Source organism: Ochotona princeps, chromosome 19, assembly GCF_030435755.1.
Source record: "Ochotona princeps isolate mOchPri1 chromosome 19, mOchPri1.hap1, whole genome shotgun sequence".
NCBI classification, from domain to species: domain Eukaryota; kingdom Metazoa; phylum Chordata; class Mammalia; order Lagomorpha; family Ochotonidae; genus Ochotona; species Ochotona princeps.
The window spans coordinates 6,698,511-6,719,222 of NC_080850.1; the positions used below are offsets into that span (position 1 = coordinate 6,698,511).

General features: G+C 38.6%; 1 protein-coding gene across 4 annotated transcripts in view; it reads right to left on the bottom strand.

The window, feature by feature from the left end:
- Positions 1-20,712, bottom strand: part of RANBP17 (RAN binding protein 17) — a 282,863-nt gene that overhangs the window by 54,436 nt on the left and 207,715 nt on the right. For all 4 annotated transcript variants that reach the window (XM_036497037.2, XM_004587435.2, XM_058677578.1 and 1 more), the window contains 3 exons: positions 19,838-19,926; positions 11,889-11,996; positions 9,741-9,823 (listed from right to left, as the gene is read on the bottom strand). In XM_036497037.2, the coding sequence (XP_036352930.2) occupies positions 9,741-9,823; positions 11,889-11,996; positions 19,838-19,926 (280 nt within the window). The remainder of the gene's footprint in view (positions 1-9,740; positions 9,824-11,888; positions 11,997-19,837; positions 19,927-20,712) is intronic.

Sequence of the window (20,712 nt, forward strand, 5' to 3'; positions counted from 1 at the left end):
AGTGGCTTAACTCACTGTGCCAAAATGCTGGTCCCTAGAAATGCTGTTCCCTATAGCATAGATACAATTTGAGTTTGTTATTATGTGGTATTTCTTATGTGTTTCTCACAAGCTAGGTGATCTTAAAACATATTTTAAAGGTTATATTTTATTGCATTGAATTGATATATCATGTATTTCGAAACATTCTGGGTTTTAATTTTCACAATTATGAATAGAGTTACATCACAGATCTTTATGTGGTTAGCTATCTACTATTTTTGGATTATTTACTTGGAAGAGAAACAGAGTCAGGGTTTGTAGAGAATATGAACATTCTAATGGTTCTTGGTTTTTCATGGAGCCATATCCAGTAATTAGAAGAAAATAGGAAAAAATTAAAAAATCCTCCACTATTTAATAGGGTTTATTTTATAATCATTATACATTTTCCCTTACGAGTTTAAGGCAATTTTAAGTAAATGGACAATTGTCAGCTGCTGATGGCCAACAGAACTTGGTTCTTTGTTGTATTATCTAGTCTCAATAAGGTATAGTGACTTACTTCTTGAGTGATCTTATATGCAAATAATAGAATTAGGCGTTCAGGAAAGCTTTCCCACAATGAATATAAACAAAGAGGGAACTACTATCTAAATATAGCAAAGATCATACACACAGTCCTAGAGCATTATTTGCAATACAAGAGTAAAGCTGATTCTATGAATTTCCAAGAACTAGCACAATTTCCTTTGTGTGGTAGAAATTTTGTACAGTCATATTATCAGAGAATCGTAAGAACAAATGAGAGAATCACATTAAGATAGGGAAAGGAGAATCGACATAATATTCTATGCTAATTTAAATGTCTAACTTTGTCCCTTAAACTTCTAATCTTGCACCATTTTTTTCCATAGCTCTCTAAATGCTTACTGGCTTTAAAAAAAAAATCTACTGGAAAGGCTGAGACAGGGATAGGGAGATCTTCTGCCTGTTGGTTCACTCCCCAAATGCCTGTTTACAGTCAGGAATGAGGTAGGCCAAAACCTGAACTCTTGAACTCCATCTGGATCTGCCACAAGGATGGCAGGGATGCAAGCACTGTGCCATCATCTGCTGCCTCACATGAGGCATTAAAAGGAAGTAGAACTGAACGCAGAGCAGCCCAGACTCAAACTGGAACCTGATATGGGTTGTAGGAGACACAAGCTGTGGCTTATCCACTGGCACCACAATGTCTACTCTATTAGCCAATTCCTGCATCAAACAATTCATCTCGCACATCCCTATTAAAAAGGAAATTGGTCATATCACTTTAACCATTCAGTATCTTCCTTAAAGAAAACGTATCTTTAAAGTTAAAGTTGAAAGACCTATATATTGAGGACTATAAGACATTGATGAAACAAACTGAACAAGACACAAGTAAATGGAAATATATTTCAGGCAATCTACAGCAATATGTAGAGCCCATAACCCTAGAAAAATCCCAGTGTTATTATTCACAGAAATAGGCAAATATAATCTTAAAATTTGTAAGGAACTACAAAAAACTTAGCCTCCCAAATAAGTAGAGAAGTAAATAAAATTTAAAAACAATATAACTACCCTACAAGTCAGTAACCCCTCTTCTGGGCATATACTCAAAGGAAACGAAATCATCACCTTGTAAAGATAGCTGCACTGCTGTGCTCCTTGCAGCGTTATTCACAATATCAAGATTAGGAAATGACCTAAGCATCTGTCAACAGAAGAATGAATAAGGAAACTGTGGTACATTTAGGGTTGGGGAACCTTTCATCTGCCATGGGGCATTTGGATATTTATCATATTACTTTTGATCCACACAAAAGTCACCAACTTAATTAGCCTGCAACAGATTTAGTGAAGCTCAAGTGCTGTCTGTGATTACCTTGGCCAAATAATTCCACAGGCCTTATATAGTCTGTGGGCTGAAGGTTCCTCAGTTTCGCATTTACAATGGAATATTACTCAGCCCTAATGAGCAAGATCTTACCATCTGCCACAGCACTGATGAGCCTGGAGTACATTATGCTAGACAAAATAAGTCAAGATACTGAAAAAATTGTATGATATTGGTCATATGTGGAATCTAAACATGTGGAGGTCAGACAACAAAACAATGGCTATTACCGGCAGCAATGGGTGAGGTGGAAGAAACAGGGAGATGCAGGCTAGAGGATATGTAGTACTAGACACGTTGGGTGAATTCAGCCTAGAGATGTAATGTACAGCCTGGAATTATAGCAGCTCAAAGTTCCTGTAACTCAAATTTATTTGGAACTCCAAGTAAATTAGTAGATTTTTAGCTGCTGTTGACATAAAAGCACACTTCAAAACTGGCACCAATGATTGATACATTAATTTGCTATTTGTTTTACTACAGTAATACATATCCCACAACATTGTGCTTACATGTTAAGTATATACAATCAAACTTTTCAAAAAACTTTTTAATAAGTTGCTACTCTCGGGCCCAGTGCAATAACCTATAGGTGAAATCCTTGCCTTGCAACCACTGGGATCCCATATGGGAGCCAGTTCATGTCCTGACTGCTTCACTTCCCATCCAGCTCACTGCTTGTGACCTGGGAAAGTAGTAGAGGAAGGCCCAGACCTTGGGACCCTGCACCCGCGTGGGAGACTTGGAAGAAGCTCCTGGGTTTGGACTGGCTCAGTCTGGCTGTTCTGGCCACTTGGAGAGTGAACCAGTGGATGCAACATCTTTTTCTCTTTCCTTCTCTCTGTATATAGTTTTTCCAATAAAAATATATCTTAAAAAATTGCAATTCCTTAAGCTGACTCAGAAATTACTTCGCAATTGGGCTCCTCCCATCTCTCTATTGCTACTGCCTGAAATCCCTTAACATTTGCTTGTCTCCAGCAATTTTGAAATCCCTGTGGTTTCCTATTAGGCCACACAGCTTTACATTTATATCCTTTGTAAAAGCTAGTCTCTGCTTTAAATGCCCTTTCCAAACTTCTTGGTCCTACTCATAATCCTTCAAGAAATACTGCTTTCTCTGATCTTAGTTTGAACGAGAAATCTCTTCTGGGCTCCCATAGCACTCTGAGTTTTTCTGAAGCACAACACAGAACATAATGCATCATAATTCTTCATTTGCTTGTCTGAATCCTCTGCTTGACTTAAGTTCCTCAAGGGAAGAATTGGTAAGGTTCTCTTTTTTGGGTGTGTTTTATTTATCTTACTGTGCTTTATAACTCTCATAATTGAGGGTACATAGTAAGTGTGCAATAAACTCTAGTTACAGGGATGAAAGGGTGCATTAGTTTATCATTGCCCATACACAACAGTGGGTTAACATTAAACATTAGCGATTCTCTTGGGCCTGGCACAGTAGTCTAGTGGCTAAAGTCTTCACTTTGCATGCACTAGGATCCTATATGGATGTCGGTTTGTGTCCTGGTTGCTCCACTTCCCATCCAACTCCCTACTTGTGGCCTGGGAAAGCGGAACAGGACAGCCCAAAGTGTTGGGACCCTGCATCCGCATGGGAGACCCAGAAGTTCCTGGCTTCTGGCTTTGGATCAGCTCAGTTCTGGCCATTGCAACCACTTGGGAAGTAAACCAGTGGATGGAAGGTTTTTCTCTCTCTTTATAAATCTGACTTTCCAATAAAAAGAAAATAAATCTTTTTCTTTTTAATTAGAGATTCCCTAAGAGCAGCAGGTTCCTAGATTCTTGGTGAGACACAAAACCTGAACCTGGTTTTGTGATTCTTTAGGTATTGATCATCACACATTTCCAAAGATTTTTTGGTCAGCTTTTGCTTATTTTAAAAAATTGATTTTATTTTTTTGAAATTCAGAGTGACACAAAGAAGGGAGAAACAGTAAGAGAGGTCATCTATCCACTGGTTAACTCTCCAGATAGTTGCCCAGGGGTTGCTGGGTCAGGCTGAAGCCAGAAGCCAGGAACTCCATATACGTCTCCCACACGGGTGGCAAGGTTTCTAGTTGCTTTCCCAGGAACATTAGCAGGGAGCTGGACTAGAAGCACAGCAGCAAACACTTGACCTTCTGAGACTCTGTTCTTGGCTGCTTTATTATGTCTTCAAACAAGTTTCTGATAAGACATAAGGCTATCTGTGGGTCTTGGATAATCTGTTTCCAAGAATTATTATTTCCTTGTGACATTTTATTATGCCTCTAGATATCTGAAGGCCAAAGCTTTCTTCAGTTCTCTTCTTGTAATAATACAGCTGCAAATATACAATCACAATCTCCCAGCACTACAGTCCTTCTAACAGTACATGTTAGTTCTAACAGGACTTCCAAGTTCTTTAAAAAACACTGAGCAGGCAAAACCTTTTACAAGCAAGTCTGGTGCCACCGGGGTGATTCTGGTCACGGTGAGTCCTCCCTGACCCTCCTTTCTCAGGGGGTCTCTGTGATGCTCTCACAGACCTCTAAGGCTCCGCAAAACCACTGGTCACAATGAGTGGTGCTGACTTGCACAACACTGTACACACTGAATTTATGCATGTTAAGTTACATTTTCAAAACACACAGAGCACATATTGCTTCAATGACCCACGATGTAAATTCTTTGGGTAGTGAATAAACATGGCTTTGATTCTATCCATTTTTGAAAGTCAGATTTTTGGTTCCTGAGGAAGGAGTAAAAGCAGGTCCATTCTGGCCAGTCTTATGAAAACCATCACCATTTCTTCCTCTGTGCACTCTTCAACCAACAGATGTCACTAAAGATACCAATACCCACAGGCAAGGGGAAGAAAAGACGAGACAAATGGAACTTGAGCATAAAAAACATGCAGTTTTTAAAACTGAGAAGTAGGTTTCCAAAGTAATAACATTTATTACACTGCATGCAGCATTTTAACCAAAATTTAAGAAAGAAATTTCTTTTATTAAGTTGCTCAGGCTGAATGGATCATAGCACTAAGTTTTGAAATACATGTTCTTGAAGCAATTTAAAACTCATTAGAAATAATAGGCTTGGGCTAGTAGAAAATGTGGTAAAATTTAATCCTCATCCAAATGTTACCTGGGCTGTACAAACAGGAAATTGTTTTGTGCTACTGTGGCTAACCTCATTGCTGACCCTGAGCTGTAACGGCAAGAGCAGCTGAGAGCTGAAGTGAAATTAAAAACTTACATCAAAGTATATCATGACAGAATGTAGATAAATAAAACAGCATAGCAGAAGTATTATTTTTCTGCCAGTCTCATGGAGCAGCAAGGTGGAGGTGGAGGCATTTCACAAAATGCCTAATGAATGCGGTACGTTTGGAGTGAGTGCTTCCCAAGCAGGGCACCGCACTCACCGACTCCCCAGTGCTGCCAGTGAAAGGTGAGCAGACAGAAACCCGGTGAGGAATGTGCCAGAGGGATCCTGGGATTTTCTGCCCTCTCTCCTCCATGAGGTTCCCCTTCCTTCACCTTGGGTCACCCCAGAAATATGTAACCCTGGCTCTTTTATGTTCTCCCAGTCACATATCCTCTAGTCCTCTGGCTGGCGACCACAGGCTCTCCCTCTGAAGAGTATATTACAATCTCCAGAGGTAATATCGCAGCTCAGAAGACATTCCAGAGGCGACAATATACAAGTCAGTTTTGCTGATGGGGGGTTGCATGGGAATCAGTGAAGAGTGAGAAACATTCTTCTGTTGCTCTATGTGAAGCCCATGCGTAAGATCCCTGGTGACCCAGTTAAAGGGCATTTTTCTGTTGAACTTGGTTTTCCCTTAAGTTTTGGGACAGAAATTATCATACTTTAAAAAATGGCATACAATAAACATTCAAAGTACCATCTTCCTGTGGCCCCTGCCAGGAGGTGAGAGAGAATAGGTAAATTACTGTGTAAATTATACTGCTTTTGAAGCAAATGCCAATTCAACTACTCATCAGTTATATGACATATGGCCTACTTCTAACTTGTAGGAGATTTGATTGATTTATAAATCATAGCAGCTAACTGGTTTAAGGACTTCTATACTTCGTTAAGCTGTATCCTCACAATCGTTGATGAGGCAGGTGTAACTTTCCTTTGCAAGAATGAAGCAAGACAGGCTAAGCAACTTAACCAAGGTCACACAACTAGTGAGTGGCAGATCATAATACTTACCTTGAGTAACAGCTGATTTTAAAATGGAAGATACTGGGGCCAGCACAGTGGCATAACAGGCTAATCCTCTGCCTGCAGCACCGGCATCCCATATGGGCACTGGTTTATGTCCTAGCTGCTAGACTTCTGATCCAGCTCCCTGTTAATGGCCTGGAAAAGCAGTGGAAGATTGCCTAAGGCCTTTGGCTGTTGCACCCACATGGAGACCCAGAAGCTGCTTCTGGACTCCAGCTTCAGACCAGCCCAGTACTGGTAGTTAGTTGTAGGCTATTTGGGGAGTGAACCAGTGGATGGAATATCTCTTTCCCCCTCTCGCTCTGTTAACTCACATAAATCGAGATTTTTAAAATGGAAAATACCAATACTATTAATCTAAACTGAGAAATGGAGCCCTACTTGTTTAGTTACTCTGAGGTAAGAAAACTCCTTACTGGCTTCCCTTTTTCAAGAATGTTTTAATGGTTTTTGTCTCCTTTCCCCTCTAGCTCCTTGCTCCTTTCTCTTTCCTTCCATCTCTTCTTCCTCATCCTTCCATACTATCATTACACAGCACATTATTTATTTATTCATTTTTTTGAAACAAATTTTGTTGCAATGCCTTTGTCTCAGTCAGACAACCTGACAGGAGGCTAGGTAGCTGTTGAAGCAAATCAGTCCTATTCTGTGAGATTTCTGTTGGTGTTACTTGCTGGTCACACATAATGTTCAAGAGAGCAAGTAACACTGGGAAAGGGAAGGATCACCATTTTCATTTGTTCTATGGCCAACAGTGAATGAGCTCTAAAACAAACAATCTGGGGCCCGGCACCGTAGCATAGTGGTTAAGGTCCTTGCCTTGAATGTGCCAGGAACCCATATGGGTTCTAATCCCAGCGGCCCCGCTTCCCATCCAGCTCCCTGCCTGTGCCTTGGGAATGCAGTCAAGAACGGCCCAAAATTTGGGACCCTGAACCCACATGGGAGACCTGGAAGAAGCTCCTGGTTCCTGGCTTCAGATTGGCTCAGCTCCAGCCATTGCGGCCGAGTGAAACATTGGATGGAAGATCTTCCTCTCTATCCGCGTTTCCAATAAAAAATAAATAAATCATAAAAAAGGAAACAATCTGATATTTGATGAAGGAAACAATCTGAAAAAGGCGTGGCAAAGGTAAAATTGTGACTGGTAATAGGAAGCAAGCGTTTGTAGAGTTAAAAGCTTAATTGTTTACTAAGTGATTTTTTAAAAAAGAATTATTTATTTTTATTGCGAAGTCAGATACACAGAGAGGAGGAGAGACAGAGAGGAAGATCTTCCATCTGATGATTCACTCCCCAAGTGACCTCAATGGCCAGTGCTGCGCTGACCTGAAGCCTGGAGCTTCCTCCAGGTCTCCCACACGAGTGCAGGATCCCAAGGTTCTGGGCCGTCCTCAACTGCTTTCCCAGGCCACAAGCAGGGAGCTGGATGGGAAGCAGGGCCACTGGGATTAGAATAGGTGCCCATATGGGATCCTGGTGCATGCAAGGCGAGGACTTTAGCTGCTAGGCCACACCGCCAGGCCCTGCTAAGTGATTCTTACATATACGTGTTATTTCATACTGGGAGTTACTAAAGGAAATCAGTAAAAAAAAAAGTAAGGAAATAAAGACTCAGAACTGGCTATAGGGAGAGGAAAGTAGGACAGTGTGGTCCAAGAAGGAGGTAAAAAATGGGATGGGTTGGTGAACATCTGTCCAAAGAAGGCCAGCTTCGCGAGTGTACAACAAAGGCTTTAGATCAGGAGCAGGCACATTCAATACATACTGATTACATATTAACTTCCGGGCCAGACCCGTTATTCAGATGAACTCAATTATGCGCCCATCCCAATGCTAACGAGGTAGGTTGGTCTGTAAATATTCCTAATGCTATACATGAGAACATTGGGAACAAAGAAGTATAGTTTTCTAATTGAAGGTCAAAGAGTTGATAAGCACTAGTATTCAGAGATTTATTTTAATCTTCAAAAATTGTGATTTTCCTAATATAAAACATTGTTTTTATTATTACTATTTTATGATTCCGTTCCGCAGGCTTTGGGATTTCCCTACCCTCTTCCCAGGTTCCCTCCATCCCACTGATTCCCCCCATAAACAGTTCTAAGTCCATCATTCTGCTCTTTAAGTTTATCCTGACATTACAGGTATGGACCATGGATACACTGTATTTTGAAACAAGTTCTAACCATACAGGTCTTAGTATCATAAGACACTGAGAAGGAATTAGGTATGTATTTAAAGGTAAGCAGATCTGGAATATTTACAAAGAAATCCATTTTCACCCGTAGGATTGCTACTCTTTTTTTTTTAATATATATATTTCCAAACAGATGTAAAATATGATGATGTAGTTACTGGTACAAATGAAAATAAGAGTGAAAATTTACATTGGGCATAGAGGTTAAGACACCAATTTTTGGGATGTCCACATTACATACCATATTACAGCATCTGGGTTTGAGCCCTGGTTCCACTTTTAATCCTTGTTAAAAAGCACCCTGGAGGGTAGTAGATTTTGACTCAATGGATTGGGTCCCTTACACCTACAAAGGAGACCCAGACTGAATTCCAGGCTGCTGGCTTCAGCCTGGCCAGGCCTCAGTTGTGGGCATTTTGGGGAGTGAACAAGTAGATGGAAGATCCTTGTCTCTGTTGCTTTCTTTTTGCCTTTCAAGTAAGTAAAAAATAAATAAATGCATTTTCAATGATTTTTTTTTGCTTACACACACACATACACACACACACTTGAAGCAAAAGACCTTTACAAAATTCCATGAATATATTCCTAGATACACGAAAAGCAATATGAGAGCCATAGGAAATGTTTAGGACTAAATATACCTAGGGCTGGCTGTTGACTTGGGAAAATAAGGACAGACAGGCAAGAAAGGAGAGAAAAAAGGCAACAAGAGAAAGAAGAGCACAGGACACATCCTGGGGAGAACTGAAGTGTTCAGAGACAAGTTCAGGTGGGGATTCCATCAGTACGTGCCTAATTAGATTCCAATTCATTCTTTCCCAATTCCCTATTTATTTACATGAAAGTTTCAGAGTGTAGAGAATTTCATTGATGGAAGCTGTCAGAATTGGAAAGTTTAATATTTACTGTAGTTCTAAGGTATAAACTGCTAACCAAATTTTAAGATTTTTGGGACTATAATTGAACAGGACAAATTTTGTTATAGACCTAGGAATACAGTTCCCAAAAGTTCCTTGTAATACAATATTTACCATGCTTTACAAGTATATTTCCACAAATTCAGCGGCATACTGGTCTAAGCATTCCTTAACTCAGGACAGCAAACTCCCTAATGTAACTTTCAGTACTTCTAAATTTACTGTAAGTTTTCAATATTCTAGTATATTTCCTTTCTTTACTGACATCACATTTTTCCAAAAGAAATTCATCAAGCTGGTCAGGCATGATTTGTAGACAAAGGCATGGGTGCTTACTCCTCCAACATGTTAGCTACCTGGCTTTCTGCACTCCTATTACCCACTTCACAAATTCACACAGATATGCAGGCTCGAAAGAACAAAATAACTAACATCTTTCTTTCCTCCAAAGAGATAAAGTTATATTGCACAGACAAATATGGAAAAGGATACTCACCATAAGTGCAAATCATTTTACTAGCTTCTCTGAAGAGGAGAATCCCATTAGGAGATGATACATCAAAATTCAAACGCTGAGATCTAAGAGATATAGTAAAAAAATTAGACCATGTGCAGATGAAGAAATAAAATACAGGTTCAAAACGTCTAGTATTTTCTTTTATTAGAAGCAGCAGCAATGAAATTATTCCTTAAAGTGCCATTCCATTCAACAACTGCTGGTAAAATATGTATGCTAATCTCACTGTAAAGGCACTAGGCAATTAAGAAGAGCAATTCCCATTTGCTTGTTGATTCAAAGAGTGCATTCCTGTATCTGTCAGAACAACATTCTGACATCGTATGTCCCAAATCTCTTTCTTCTTCTGTCACACAAAGCAGTGGTTGGATGATAACAGTAATAATAATTCTAACGATAAAACTCCCAGATGTATATTTGTATGCTTATATAGATACCTGACAGAGATGTTTTTATATTTGAGGTTTCTTACAGTGTCTACTACACATTTGAAAAACAGATTTTAAAAATGGCAGATATCTAAAAATGACAAAGAGGAAATTCAGGTATTTTTAATACTGCACATATACTTATGGAATCATTGATAATTCAAGCATATTTCAAACATATTAAGTTACATTAAAGAGCGAAACTTCCACTGTACACAGCTCAAGCAGAGAGAAACAAGTCTCAGAAACTCTTGTAGAACAATTCTCCTTTCTGGGTTTCGACAAGTTGAGGAACAGAATGAACAGGTAAAGGCAATGACGTGCTTTCCTGATAAAATAATATTACTTAAAACCAGACATAATGTTTCAAGGATTAGTAAACAAACAAACAAAAAATAAAGCTAAAAAGAAAACACACTGCTAGAATTCTTTTTGCCAGTAATTGAGTGAATTATTGCTTTTCCATGCTTTTTCAAAATGCTTTGCTGTTCAGTGCAATTATAATTTAGAGGTAATATTATTACAAACATTTGCTTATTGGCATACAATTCCACATTCATAATTCACATTAGATTCTAGGAAAACATAGACAAGATGACGAATTTTCTGAGTAATACATTTTCATTAGATAATTCTTAAGATAATTGTTCTAGATAGGAAATATCTGCCTAGGGCAGATATAAAATACTTCATAATATTCGATGCAATGATTTTTGCTTTAGTATTAAATGTTACATCATAATATATAAAATCAATTATGTGGCTAAAACATTAGAATTCAATAGAAAATGCCCTTAAATTTCTAACAGAAAACAGAAAGCCATTCTCCTCTTAATATCTCAGACAGCAATGAGAATTTTTTTTTCTTAAATGAACACCTTTGAAAGGAATAATACTCACATTTATTTTCCAGGTCTTTTTCTACCTCTTGCTTTAGAGGCAAATTTTGAATTACTGCTGTGACCCAAGATAAGATTAGAGCGGCAACTATTACTCCTCCCCCTGTTTGAGTATCTCCTTTCCGACCCGCAGTTTACAGAGCAACTGATGAGACAAGATGGCTAAGTGACAGGTAATTTGGTGCTAAGCCATATTCACAATGACATATTTTAAAGAGGTAAACACAATTAGCTTGTTGCAGTTTTTCTTTCTTACTCACATCTTTGCTAATATGTATGCAGAGTGTTTAAATCTCTGCTGATCCACGCAAATTATAGGGTCAACTAGGCAATTTCTGAGAAGTGTTTAGTTGCTGTTCCAATGAAAATTGTGAGTGCATAAATCACCCAAGTACATACATCTAGGCAAAGAGGAAACAGAATAATTTAGAAGTCAGAGCCAGGGACAATCCCCAGAGCTCCTCAGGCAAACGGCTATGTGCCCATAAATCGCTGAGATTCAGAAATGAATTGCCTCTCATAGTCTTCCAAACTTCTTCCCTGCTCTAAAATTCGATAATAACTGCATTTAAGCAGTGAAATAGTTAAACAGTTGCTTTCTCTCTCCATTTTGTGATTTTTGAATAATCTAAGGAGTGGTGATTGTAGTCTCCCCAGTTTCTTTTTCTTTAGTCCCCACATGCATAAAATATACCACTATACCCTTTTGTTCAAAGGGTCTCAACCTCTAGGCTCTAATTCTATTATTTTCATTGAACACCTTGGTTCCTGGGTGTTTCAGTCCTTGTCACACTCCCTACCTGTTCTGCATCAGTTCTGCCAGAAGCTTCAAGATGGGAGTTGTGCATGCTGGTTCTCCATACCACCGTTCAATGGCCCTCTGAAGAATGGGGAAGCATGTTGGATACCTTGTTATAAAATTTGTTAAAGAATTTAAAGGTCAAAATACATACGGTTCCTGAGAAAATTAGTGCTACTTAAAAAGCTGAAACTCAGGGGAATCCACATTTGTTCTGACTATTTGAATGATTAGTACTAGGATTCCTTGGTTTCTACATTGAGAAGTATTTCACTATGAAAAGTTTAAAATACATAAAATCAAAGGGAAACACTAACAATAAGTCATGTATCTATATCAAAGTTTCAAAGTTACATACATTAAAATATGTATACATATATTATGTATGTATACATACATTATATATGTGTAAATATACATTATATAATTTATATTTTAAATTATGATACAATCCCATAGGCTCTGGGGTTTCCCTTACTTACTCCCTAAATCGCACCCTCAACTGATTTCCCCATATTCTTACAGTAGTATAGTCCTTGATAAACAGTCATAAGTCCATCGTTCTGCTATTTAAACATATCCTGACGTTGCAGGCATGCAAAATGGCAGAAAGTCCAGCATCCGATTGTCAAGACATGTTTCAGTGGGAGTCCATCTTTGATTTGTAAGTGGAGGTGCACATTGCATTGTATTGTCACATCTGCATGATAGTCTCTACTACACAGTTACTATACATCCCCTTAAATGAGTAACCATAAAACAAAACAATAGACAGAAAAATAGAAAATTTACAATGACATGAAGTTAAATACCATGCTACTGAAGGACCAATGTGTTGCTGAACGAATGAAAAAGAAAATAAAAAGCCTTCCTGAAGAAAATGATGCTACTGTATGACCTACAAGTCAGTGGAGAATTTAACCGGGGTGGGGGGTGGGTGGAAACAATCTTGAAAAAAATGAAAACAAAAAAAATATATCAAAATCCATGAGATGTAGCAAAAACAGTATATTGAAAGGGCTATTGATCTTGCATTTTTCAAGGAGGTTGCTTTATATAAGAGAGAACATATGATACTTATCCTTTTGGGATTGACTTATTTCACTGAGTATAATGGTCTCTAGTTGGGACCATTTGGTTGCAAATGATAGAATTTCATTCTTTTTAATGGCTAGGTAGTACTCCAGTCAAAATTACTTATATTCAATTTTCTTCCTGTTAAATTGCTGAACTGTCTGGTTCCACTGTAATTCCTAGGAACATTCTGGGTTACTGGTCTCAAGAAAAGCTTGGGTAACTATTAATCTATTCAAGATAGGTCCATTAAAAGTTGAGTCTCACATACATGTAAGCAGAAATTCTCAAACATCCTCATTAACATTAAGGAGTATATGCCTATGGTGAATCATCAAAACCTGGAAAATGGACTTGGCTTCGCTGGCCCGTTTGCCTGCAACTGGTCTTTTCCATGCCAAACGGATACACAAATACAGAATTAAGGAACAGAACCAAAGCAGAAAAACTCTATGGCACAATCTTCCTCACTCTGCTCCCTCCGTCTCACCACCGCCCAGTTCTCTCTGATGTTTTCCAATGTACTTATCTTTTTTATTTCAGAATGAAGTACTGAACTGAATCACTTAATGGTATTTCTGTTCTGTGTGTTACTGGTAGACATCTGTAGCTGATAATGATCCCCACAATTTTTACTTCTTGCTGTGTACAATAAATACCTTAAAGGGCACAAACATCTTAAAGGGCACAGAAAGCCCTTTAAGATCTGGCTCTCCCGTACCTCCAGCCTCATCTCTTACTGTTTCTAGGGCACAGTTTTTCTTAATTCCCTACAAATTCACTGCTGCCAGCTCGGGTCTCCACTCTTTTATACACTGCTTTTGCTGCTATTACATCCCTGCATTTCAATACCTAGCTCAAGTTTCACCTTTCCTGAGATGTTTTCCCTATTCTCTCAGAAAGGCATCAAACTCGTCTGTATCTTTGTTGAATTGTACTCTTGACCAACTCTCTGTATGAGGGTTGATTGGCGAATTCCTCAAGGACACAGACTTGTGCTTCTCTACAGTCTCCCTGCTAACTTCTATTGATGCTAAGATTTCAATACAGGTGCCAGGAAGAATTATTCCAGGAAGCCTCCCCTGACCTCATGTGAAACCCTCCTCTCCAATGTCTCACAGATGGCTATGGAACCTTGTGCATTATCATAGCATTTCCTATTTCTCCCATGTGCCATGTCCCTGAGGACAGGCACTAGGTAATTATTACATGTATAACCTTGGTACAAAGTAAGTTTCAACATGGATTATATTTGCTATTACTGTAAAGCTGCCAAACCTAAAAACAAATGGTAACATATTTGAGTAGAATTATCATTTAGAGGAGTGTGTTGCACTGCAACGCATTAAGATACTGCTTGGGATGCCTGTATCCTATATGGGAATGTGTGGAATCAGGTCCTGCTTCTGGTTCCCATCCAGCTTTTTGTTAATACACGAATTGGGAGGCAGGAGGTGCTGGCTCACACGCCTGAGTCCTGCCACCTATGTGGGAAACCCAGCTGGAGTTCCTGGCTTTCCAATAAAAGATGGATGCAGGTGAGGATTTAGCCACTAGGTTATTGCCTTGAGACCCAAAAAGAAATAAATCTTTAAAAACAAAAAAAGGCCCAGATTGTTGGCTTAGTGGCTAAATCCTTACCTTACACGTGCTGGGATCCCATATTGGTGCCGGTTCATGTCCTGGCTGCTCCACTTCCCATCCAGCTCCCTGCTTGTGGCCTGGGAAAGCATCTTGAATGGCCCAAAGTGTTGGGATCCTGTACCTGCGTGAGAGACCCAGAAGAAGCTTCTGGCTCCTGGCTTCAGATTGGCTTAGTTCTGGCCGTTGCGACCATTTGTGGAGTGAACCAGTGGATGAAAGATCTTTCTGTGACTTCATTCTCTCTGTAGATATGCCTTTCGAAAATTAAGATACAAATAAAAAAAGAAATTCTGATAAGAAAAAGATGAAGGCACTATAAAGGAAAATCAAGTGGGGAAGGGAGATAAGTGAGGCCTCAGTGGGAAGAAGAGGAAGGTAAGAGCCTTGGATTACCAACTTTGTTTCGGTTGTTGTCAGATAATCACTGTTTTGAGTTGTCCATGGTCTAGGGAAAGTTGTTAGCTCTGACACATGGTAGATACTACATGCAATGTACTGTGCTAGGGGCCAAGGATTCAGAGTTAAGGTAGCCATGGCTTTCATTGGTAGGGAATCGATGGTCATCTCAGGGTGGCTGACACCTAAGAGGCAGGCTCAGAGTATTACATTTCTGAAGCATGGTCAGAGAAGCCAGGTGAGAAAATATATTCCACTGAGACACCCCTCAGTGCACACCTAGGAAAGCACCAGGAAGATTCATCAGGAAACAGAAGAGCCCCATCTTGGGACCTGAGAACGGCGGAGACACACACAGGCCTCTCTCATGGCGTTCCAAAGGCATTAGGGCCATCATATTTTTCAGAGCGCGTTCATTCACTGTGGGCTAAGGCCAGGGTAGGAGGGGATGCTCCCTTTTCTGTCTGGAATGAGAGTCGTGACGATTCTAATATGCTTCTGACAGAGGTGACTGCCACAGAGAAAATGAGTGATTATTGGAAAGCAGAGTAGAGGTCTACTAAGCAGCGAGGTTAAAGGCTGCAGAATGAGAGTGCCAGGCTCCGATTACAGGCTAAGAATCTGAACCCACACTAGTTTAATTTTCCAGTGGCCTTGTGTAGACTACACAGATACAGCTAAGAGGGAGTGGGAGCCCACAGGTAGAAGAAGGACAGATCTAATTGTGTTTATATATTCTTTCTCAACAAATTCTTGATTTCTGTATCAGATGCATGAGAAATCAAAAGTATTAATGAGAAGATACTGCCTTCTGAAGTGCCGAATACAAAAAGTGACAAGTATCAGGCTTTGCTCTTCCCATGCATCCATGCATCCTTTGTTACTAGTTCCTATGTGCTAGACTCCAAGAAAACGGTAATGAGCAAAAGCAGAATTCTTTCCTTTTCGGGTTTTGCTGTAGAGAAGAAAGGCATTATGTATACCAACAGGCAGCAACTGCTGGTAAAACTCTTAGGAAATAAGAGTTTGAGGATGTGGCTGCAGAAAAGAACTAGCTTCCCAAATCAGAGTTGATTTGAAAGGCACTCCATGAGCAAACACCTGTACTTTCTATTCATGATGGTAACTGCAGCTGCTGGGAGCCTTGGGAAATGTTTTTCAAAGTTTAACTCAACTTTCACCACTTTTGGGAATCCTTCTGTCCTTAACCCAAACTCTTCCTTGTATATTGTCATATGATGCTTTGCATGCATCTTTACATATAGTCATGCTTATTTTTGCATATTTATTGGATTGGGAGCTTCTACACAGCAATATATTTTATTCATGCTTGCATTGTCTGTGTCTGGCATGAGACAAACACTCACAAAAATACTTGTTGAACAAACAGTGGTTTTTTTTTTCAGATTTACTTTCTTTTCTATTTTAGTTTGTCCAATGTGATATTGCCAATTAGTTTTTTTTTTCTGAAACACAGTTCTAATTTTGTTAGTCAATCAACTGATCTACGGAATTAGTTTAATATTCAAGGGTCCCAGAAAACATATACTTTCAACCATGAGATACGTAATAACCATGGTGAAACATCTTCCCCATTATTCTCTTCTTAAACCTGGTGTTTAGGCCAACAGAAATCTTTCTGTTTGTCCACGGTCCTTGCTCTACTGATCTGGTAAGCTCCAGAGTCTTTCCCGAATCCTCAGCTAAATGCAACCACATTCCTACTTGTAGCAAGGACACTCTCCAGCTTTTACTATAAGTCATTTATATAGATATCTAACTGACCATTAAATTATTAGCTTACATTGTGTTAGCTTACATTGTGTTGCTGTAATCTATGTCCCTCATGCAATCTAGCACATTGGGCTTAGGAGGCCTAATTTGTTGAGTGAATGAGTTAAGTACGATTCCTTTGTGTCATTACATATTAGGGAAAGGAGCAGCAGTGGAGTATTTACATTGTGCCAGACATTGTAAGAAGCCCTTCATATAATCACACAATCACAATATTTCCTGCAACATCCCTGCCAGACAAGGATTTACAGTCCTATTACACAAAAGAGAAAACAAATTCTGAGATATTAATTTACCCAAGATCCACAGGTTGTTGAGTGGTATAACAAGGACTAGAATCTGAGAATGTTCCCATTCACAAGCTTGCGCTTTCATACACCTCATTGTTTCGCCCTGTCTTTGTATATTATGTTTATGCACACTGATCAACAATACTGATTGCCTGACTGAAGAACAGCGAGCTCAACAGTGAATATTAGGAAAACACGACCCTGCGCGAGCCAATAATGTCATACACATTCCCCGTTCTCTCTCTCTTTTTTTCCCTTTTCTAGCTTCCCTCTGGAGTTTTGATACTTGTCTCAGTATGATCAGAGAAAGGTTTAAGCAAGGTGATTAACTGCACTGCAAGGTAAGGTGTTTTCTTGTTGTATCCCTACCATTGGGACAGAGATGTAAATCAATGGTCTTCCTTCAATTCTCCAGCCATGGAAACTGTTTGTAAAGATGGTTGCCATGTAGTTTCAGGCAATTTAGTTTTAAAAGGACAGAGTGATAAGCAATGTAGTTTGTGTAGCAGCTAATGCAGTCGGTGTTTATAGAAATGTTTTTGAATTAAATCGCTAACCGCTGAAATATCATTTTATCAAATAATAGCCATAAATAAAATGATTTTGGCTTTAAGATGACATGTGCTCTTATAGGATGTTTCTTCTGCATACTAAGGATTGTATAACAAATTAAAGAACATACACTCATGTTGGGTAAAAGGCAAATAAACTTTTCCCAGCAGTAATGTGGGAATCATCACTGACAGTTTGACATATCAATATTTCAGGAAGAATAAATGACTTTCATATCCTTGTTATTTTTTATCATATACTTATTCATTTTTGCATTACTTGAATACTTTGGAAAGAATCTGTACTTTATCACCTGAAACTGCTTAAAGTATTTCAAAATATTTTAATAAAGCTTTTTGAATTATCAAATAATGTAACTTTTAAACAAATTTTACTATTATTATAAATATTTGCTCTTCATCCCTTGCCCAAAGGAGAACTATAAATCTTGTCTCAACTGAATGAACACCATTTATCATATTCATTTTGTTGTCAATACAATTATGAAAAGCCTTTGGCCTTTTCCCAAGGAAGCTGATTTGCTACTGAAACTCAATTATTATAAGCAAGGCCAGTACTAAACCACCCTACTTGGCAATCTAACATTTCTTCCTGCATAACTGACACTTCGCCCTCCACCCCTGACCCTAATAACTCCTACAGCTATGGTGTGATGGAGGAGACAATGGTTTCTAGTTCAAAACAAAACATCAAGTCCCAAGACTTTCCATTTGCTGTTTTCTGCCATCTGCTGGACAAAAGTTTCACTTCCAATTGATGTCAAAAAGAAGGAACTAAGTGAGGAAATGGCAAACAGACTAAACCAAAAGCAAATACCATCTATAAATTTTGGGCAGTATTAATTATGGCAGATATTTTTAGTAATTAGTAGTAGAAAGTTTCTGATTTTGGCTCGTGGTTAAAATTGTGGACGAGGACGATATTCCAGACAGCCTAGAGTTGTAGCTTATTTTTAACAACAATATCAAATTTAAAGCATCAGAACTTTATCTTATCTGCCTAAAATATGACTAGATACCCTACCATAGCTATGTTTTCGGCTACAACAGTGGCATGTTAATTAAAGACTATCTTTAGGAAACTTCTTTTTGTATATATAATGCAAATAATTTATATAGAAAATAAAATGGCAAAAAGTTAAACATTTTTAAACCTCAAAAGCACCATAAAAAAAAAAACCAAGTTTTTGTTTTTGCAATTTCACTTACTTTTTATAAAGGAAGTCTGAGTTTGAATAGTACAACTGACAAATGGTGTGACTTTAAAAGTAAATTAGTTTTCTGACTGAATGTTTCTTCTGGGCTCCAGTGGCTTCACATATAAAAGGCATGAAATCATTGGATTATACTTAATATGACTTGCATAAATTATCATCTCTTGTTAGGATCCAAGATATTCATAAATTACTATTAAAAGTAATATTCAGTATTTATGGCCACCGAATATGTACCTGACATACAGAGTAATTACATATTTTTGTTATAATAGATCATGCTGTGGGATTCTCTCGAAATCAAGCCTTGGGGAGGTGAGATGACTTACTCAAGTTTACGCAGTAAACCGGGAGCTGGGGTTGCAAGTCTGGTCGTTCTAACACCAGAATACACACTCTTTTCACATGAGGATTCATTTTCTATGGAGGATTTAAAAAGCTGTCCTGTCTGTGCTAAGCCTTGGCAAAGGTGAACGTTAAATGGTAAATGAAATGACATATCCTGAGCATTTCTTTTCCTTTTCGCATCCATTAATATGACGAAGATCTGCAGCACGAAGAGTTAAGCCACCAAGAGATAAAGTGACCTGCTCAGCCTTGCTAATTGAGCTGAAGCAGAGATTCCAATCTCTTCGAAAATGCCAAATGGGAGCTTTCATTGATCCCAAGTCAAGATGTTAGCCAGATTATCTCTGCAATCCCAGCATAAACAATTATTTGGGGAAGTGATTTTTAAGTTGTCAATATTTCATGGCACCAAAAAAGTGACCTCTCTGAGCTGGGTCTCCAAACGCTGTGCTCAGTTATCTGCACTGCTGCCACTGTGCTGTAATTTTTAGCTGATTACACATTAGTTCATTTAGCTTTGTTTCCTCTTCCCTACTGTGCCATACTATTAAACGAAAGTGAGGGGCCTGGCATCCCTCTGTGCACAGAGCTGGTATTGTCACAGTGTAATAAGGATACATCCAGTCAAACAGCATGGTGTAGCTGGTCTTTGTGTTCAGTGCAAAGGCAATCCCTCGAAGATCTCTTGCCAGCCCGATCAACATACGCTGTCAGTGGGAAAGAGACACAGTAATTGATTTTCACGTTAGCGCAGAGCAGATGGAGTAATAATCAGGCAATAATGACCACATATCTGATTTTGATTCATTAGCTAAAATGTCTCGCTCAGATCCCTTTCTATAGAAAACCATAGACTTTACACAGATAGACCATCCAATCTGCTGATCAGCTCCACTTTGCTTCTTATAAATTGAGCTAAGTATTAATGCCAGTAACATAGGGACATTTAAATTAATATACCTTGCTTCTGAATAATGCTAAATTAAAAATTAAAATAATAAAGCAGGAATGACAATTTCACAAAACCCACAGGCACAGGGTCTGCACAGTACTTAATAGGAGCAAATCTTAAACAATACCAGCTTGTATGAAAGTAGTCTTTGGCAGTGTTTACCTTGGAAACTCACCGGCATTTAAAAATTTCTAATGAATGTCTTTAATAACTCAGGATAAAACTGGCTAGGTGACCTTCTGCTAGCTACTATGCTATCCTCAGAATGACAGTCATATTCCCCAAGCAAGAAAAAGGTGTAAGAAAAAGAGTTTTATATTCAAGTTTAAGGCTTGAATTTGAATTCTAGTTTTATTTAACTTTAATACTTAAAGCAAGGCAATTTGTCTTTCTCAGTTTTCTCATCTACGAAAGGGGTTAATAATGCCTCTTTGATAGCAGTATCGTGATGAATAATTTAAGAAACTCATGTAAAGATGCCCAGCAAGAGCCTAATAGACTGTAAGTGTTCCATAAATATTTACTTTTAGAGGAAAACAAA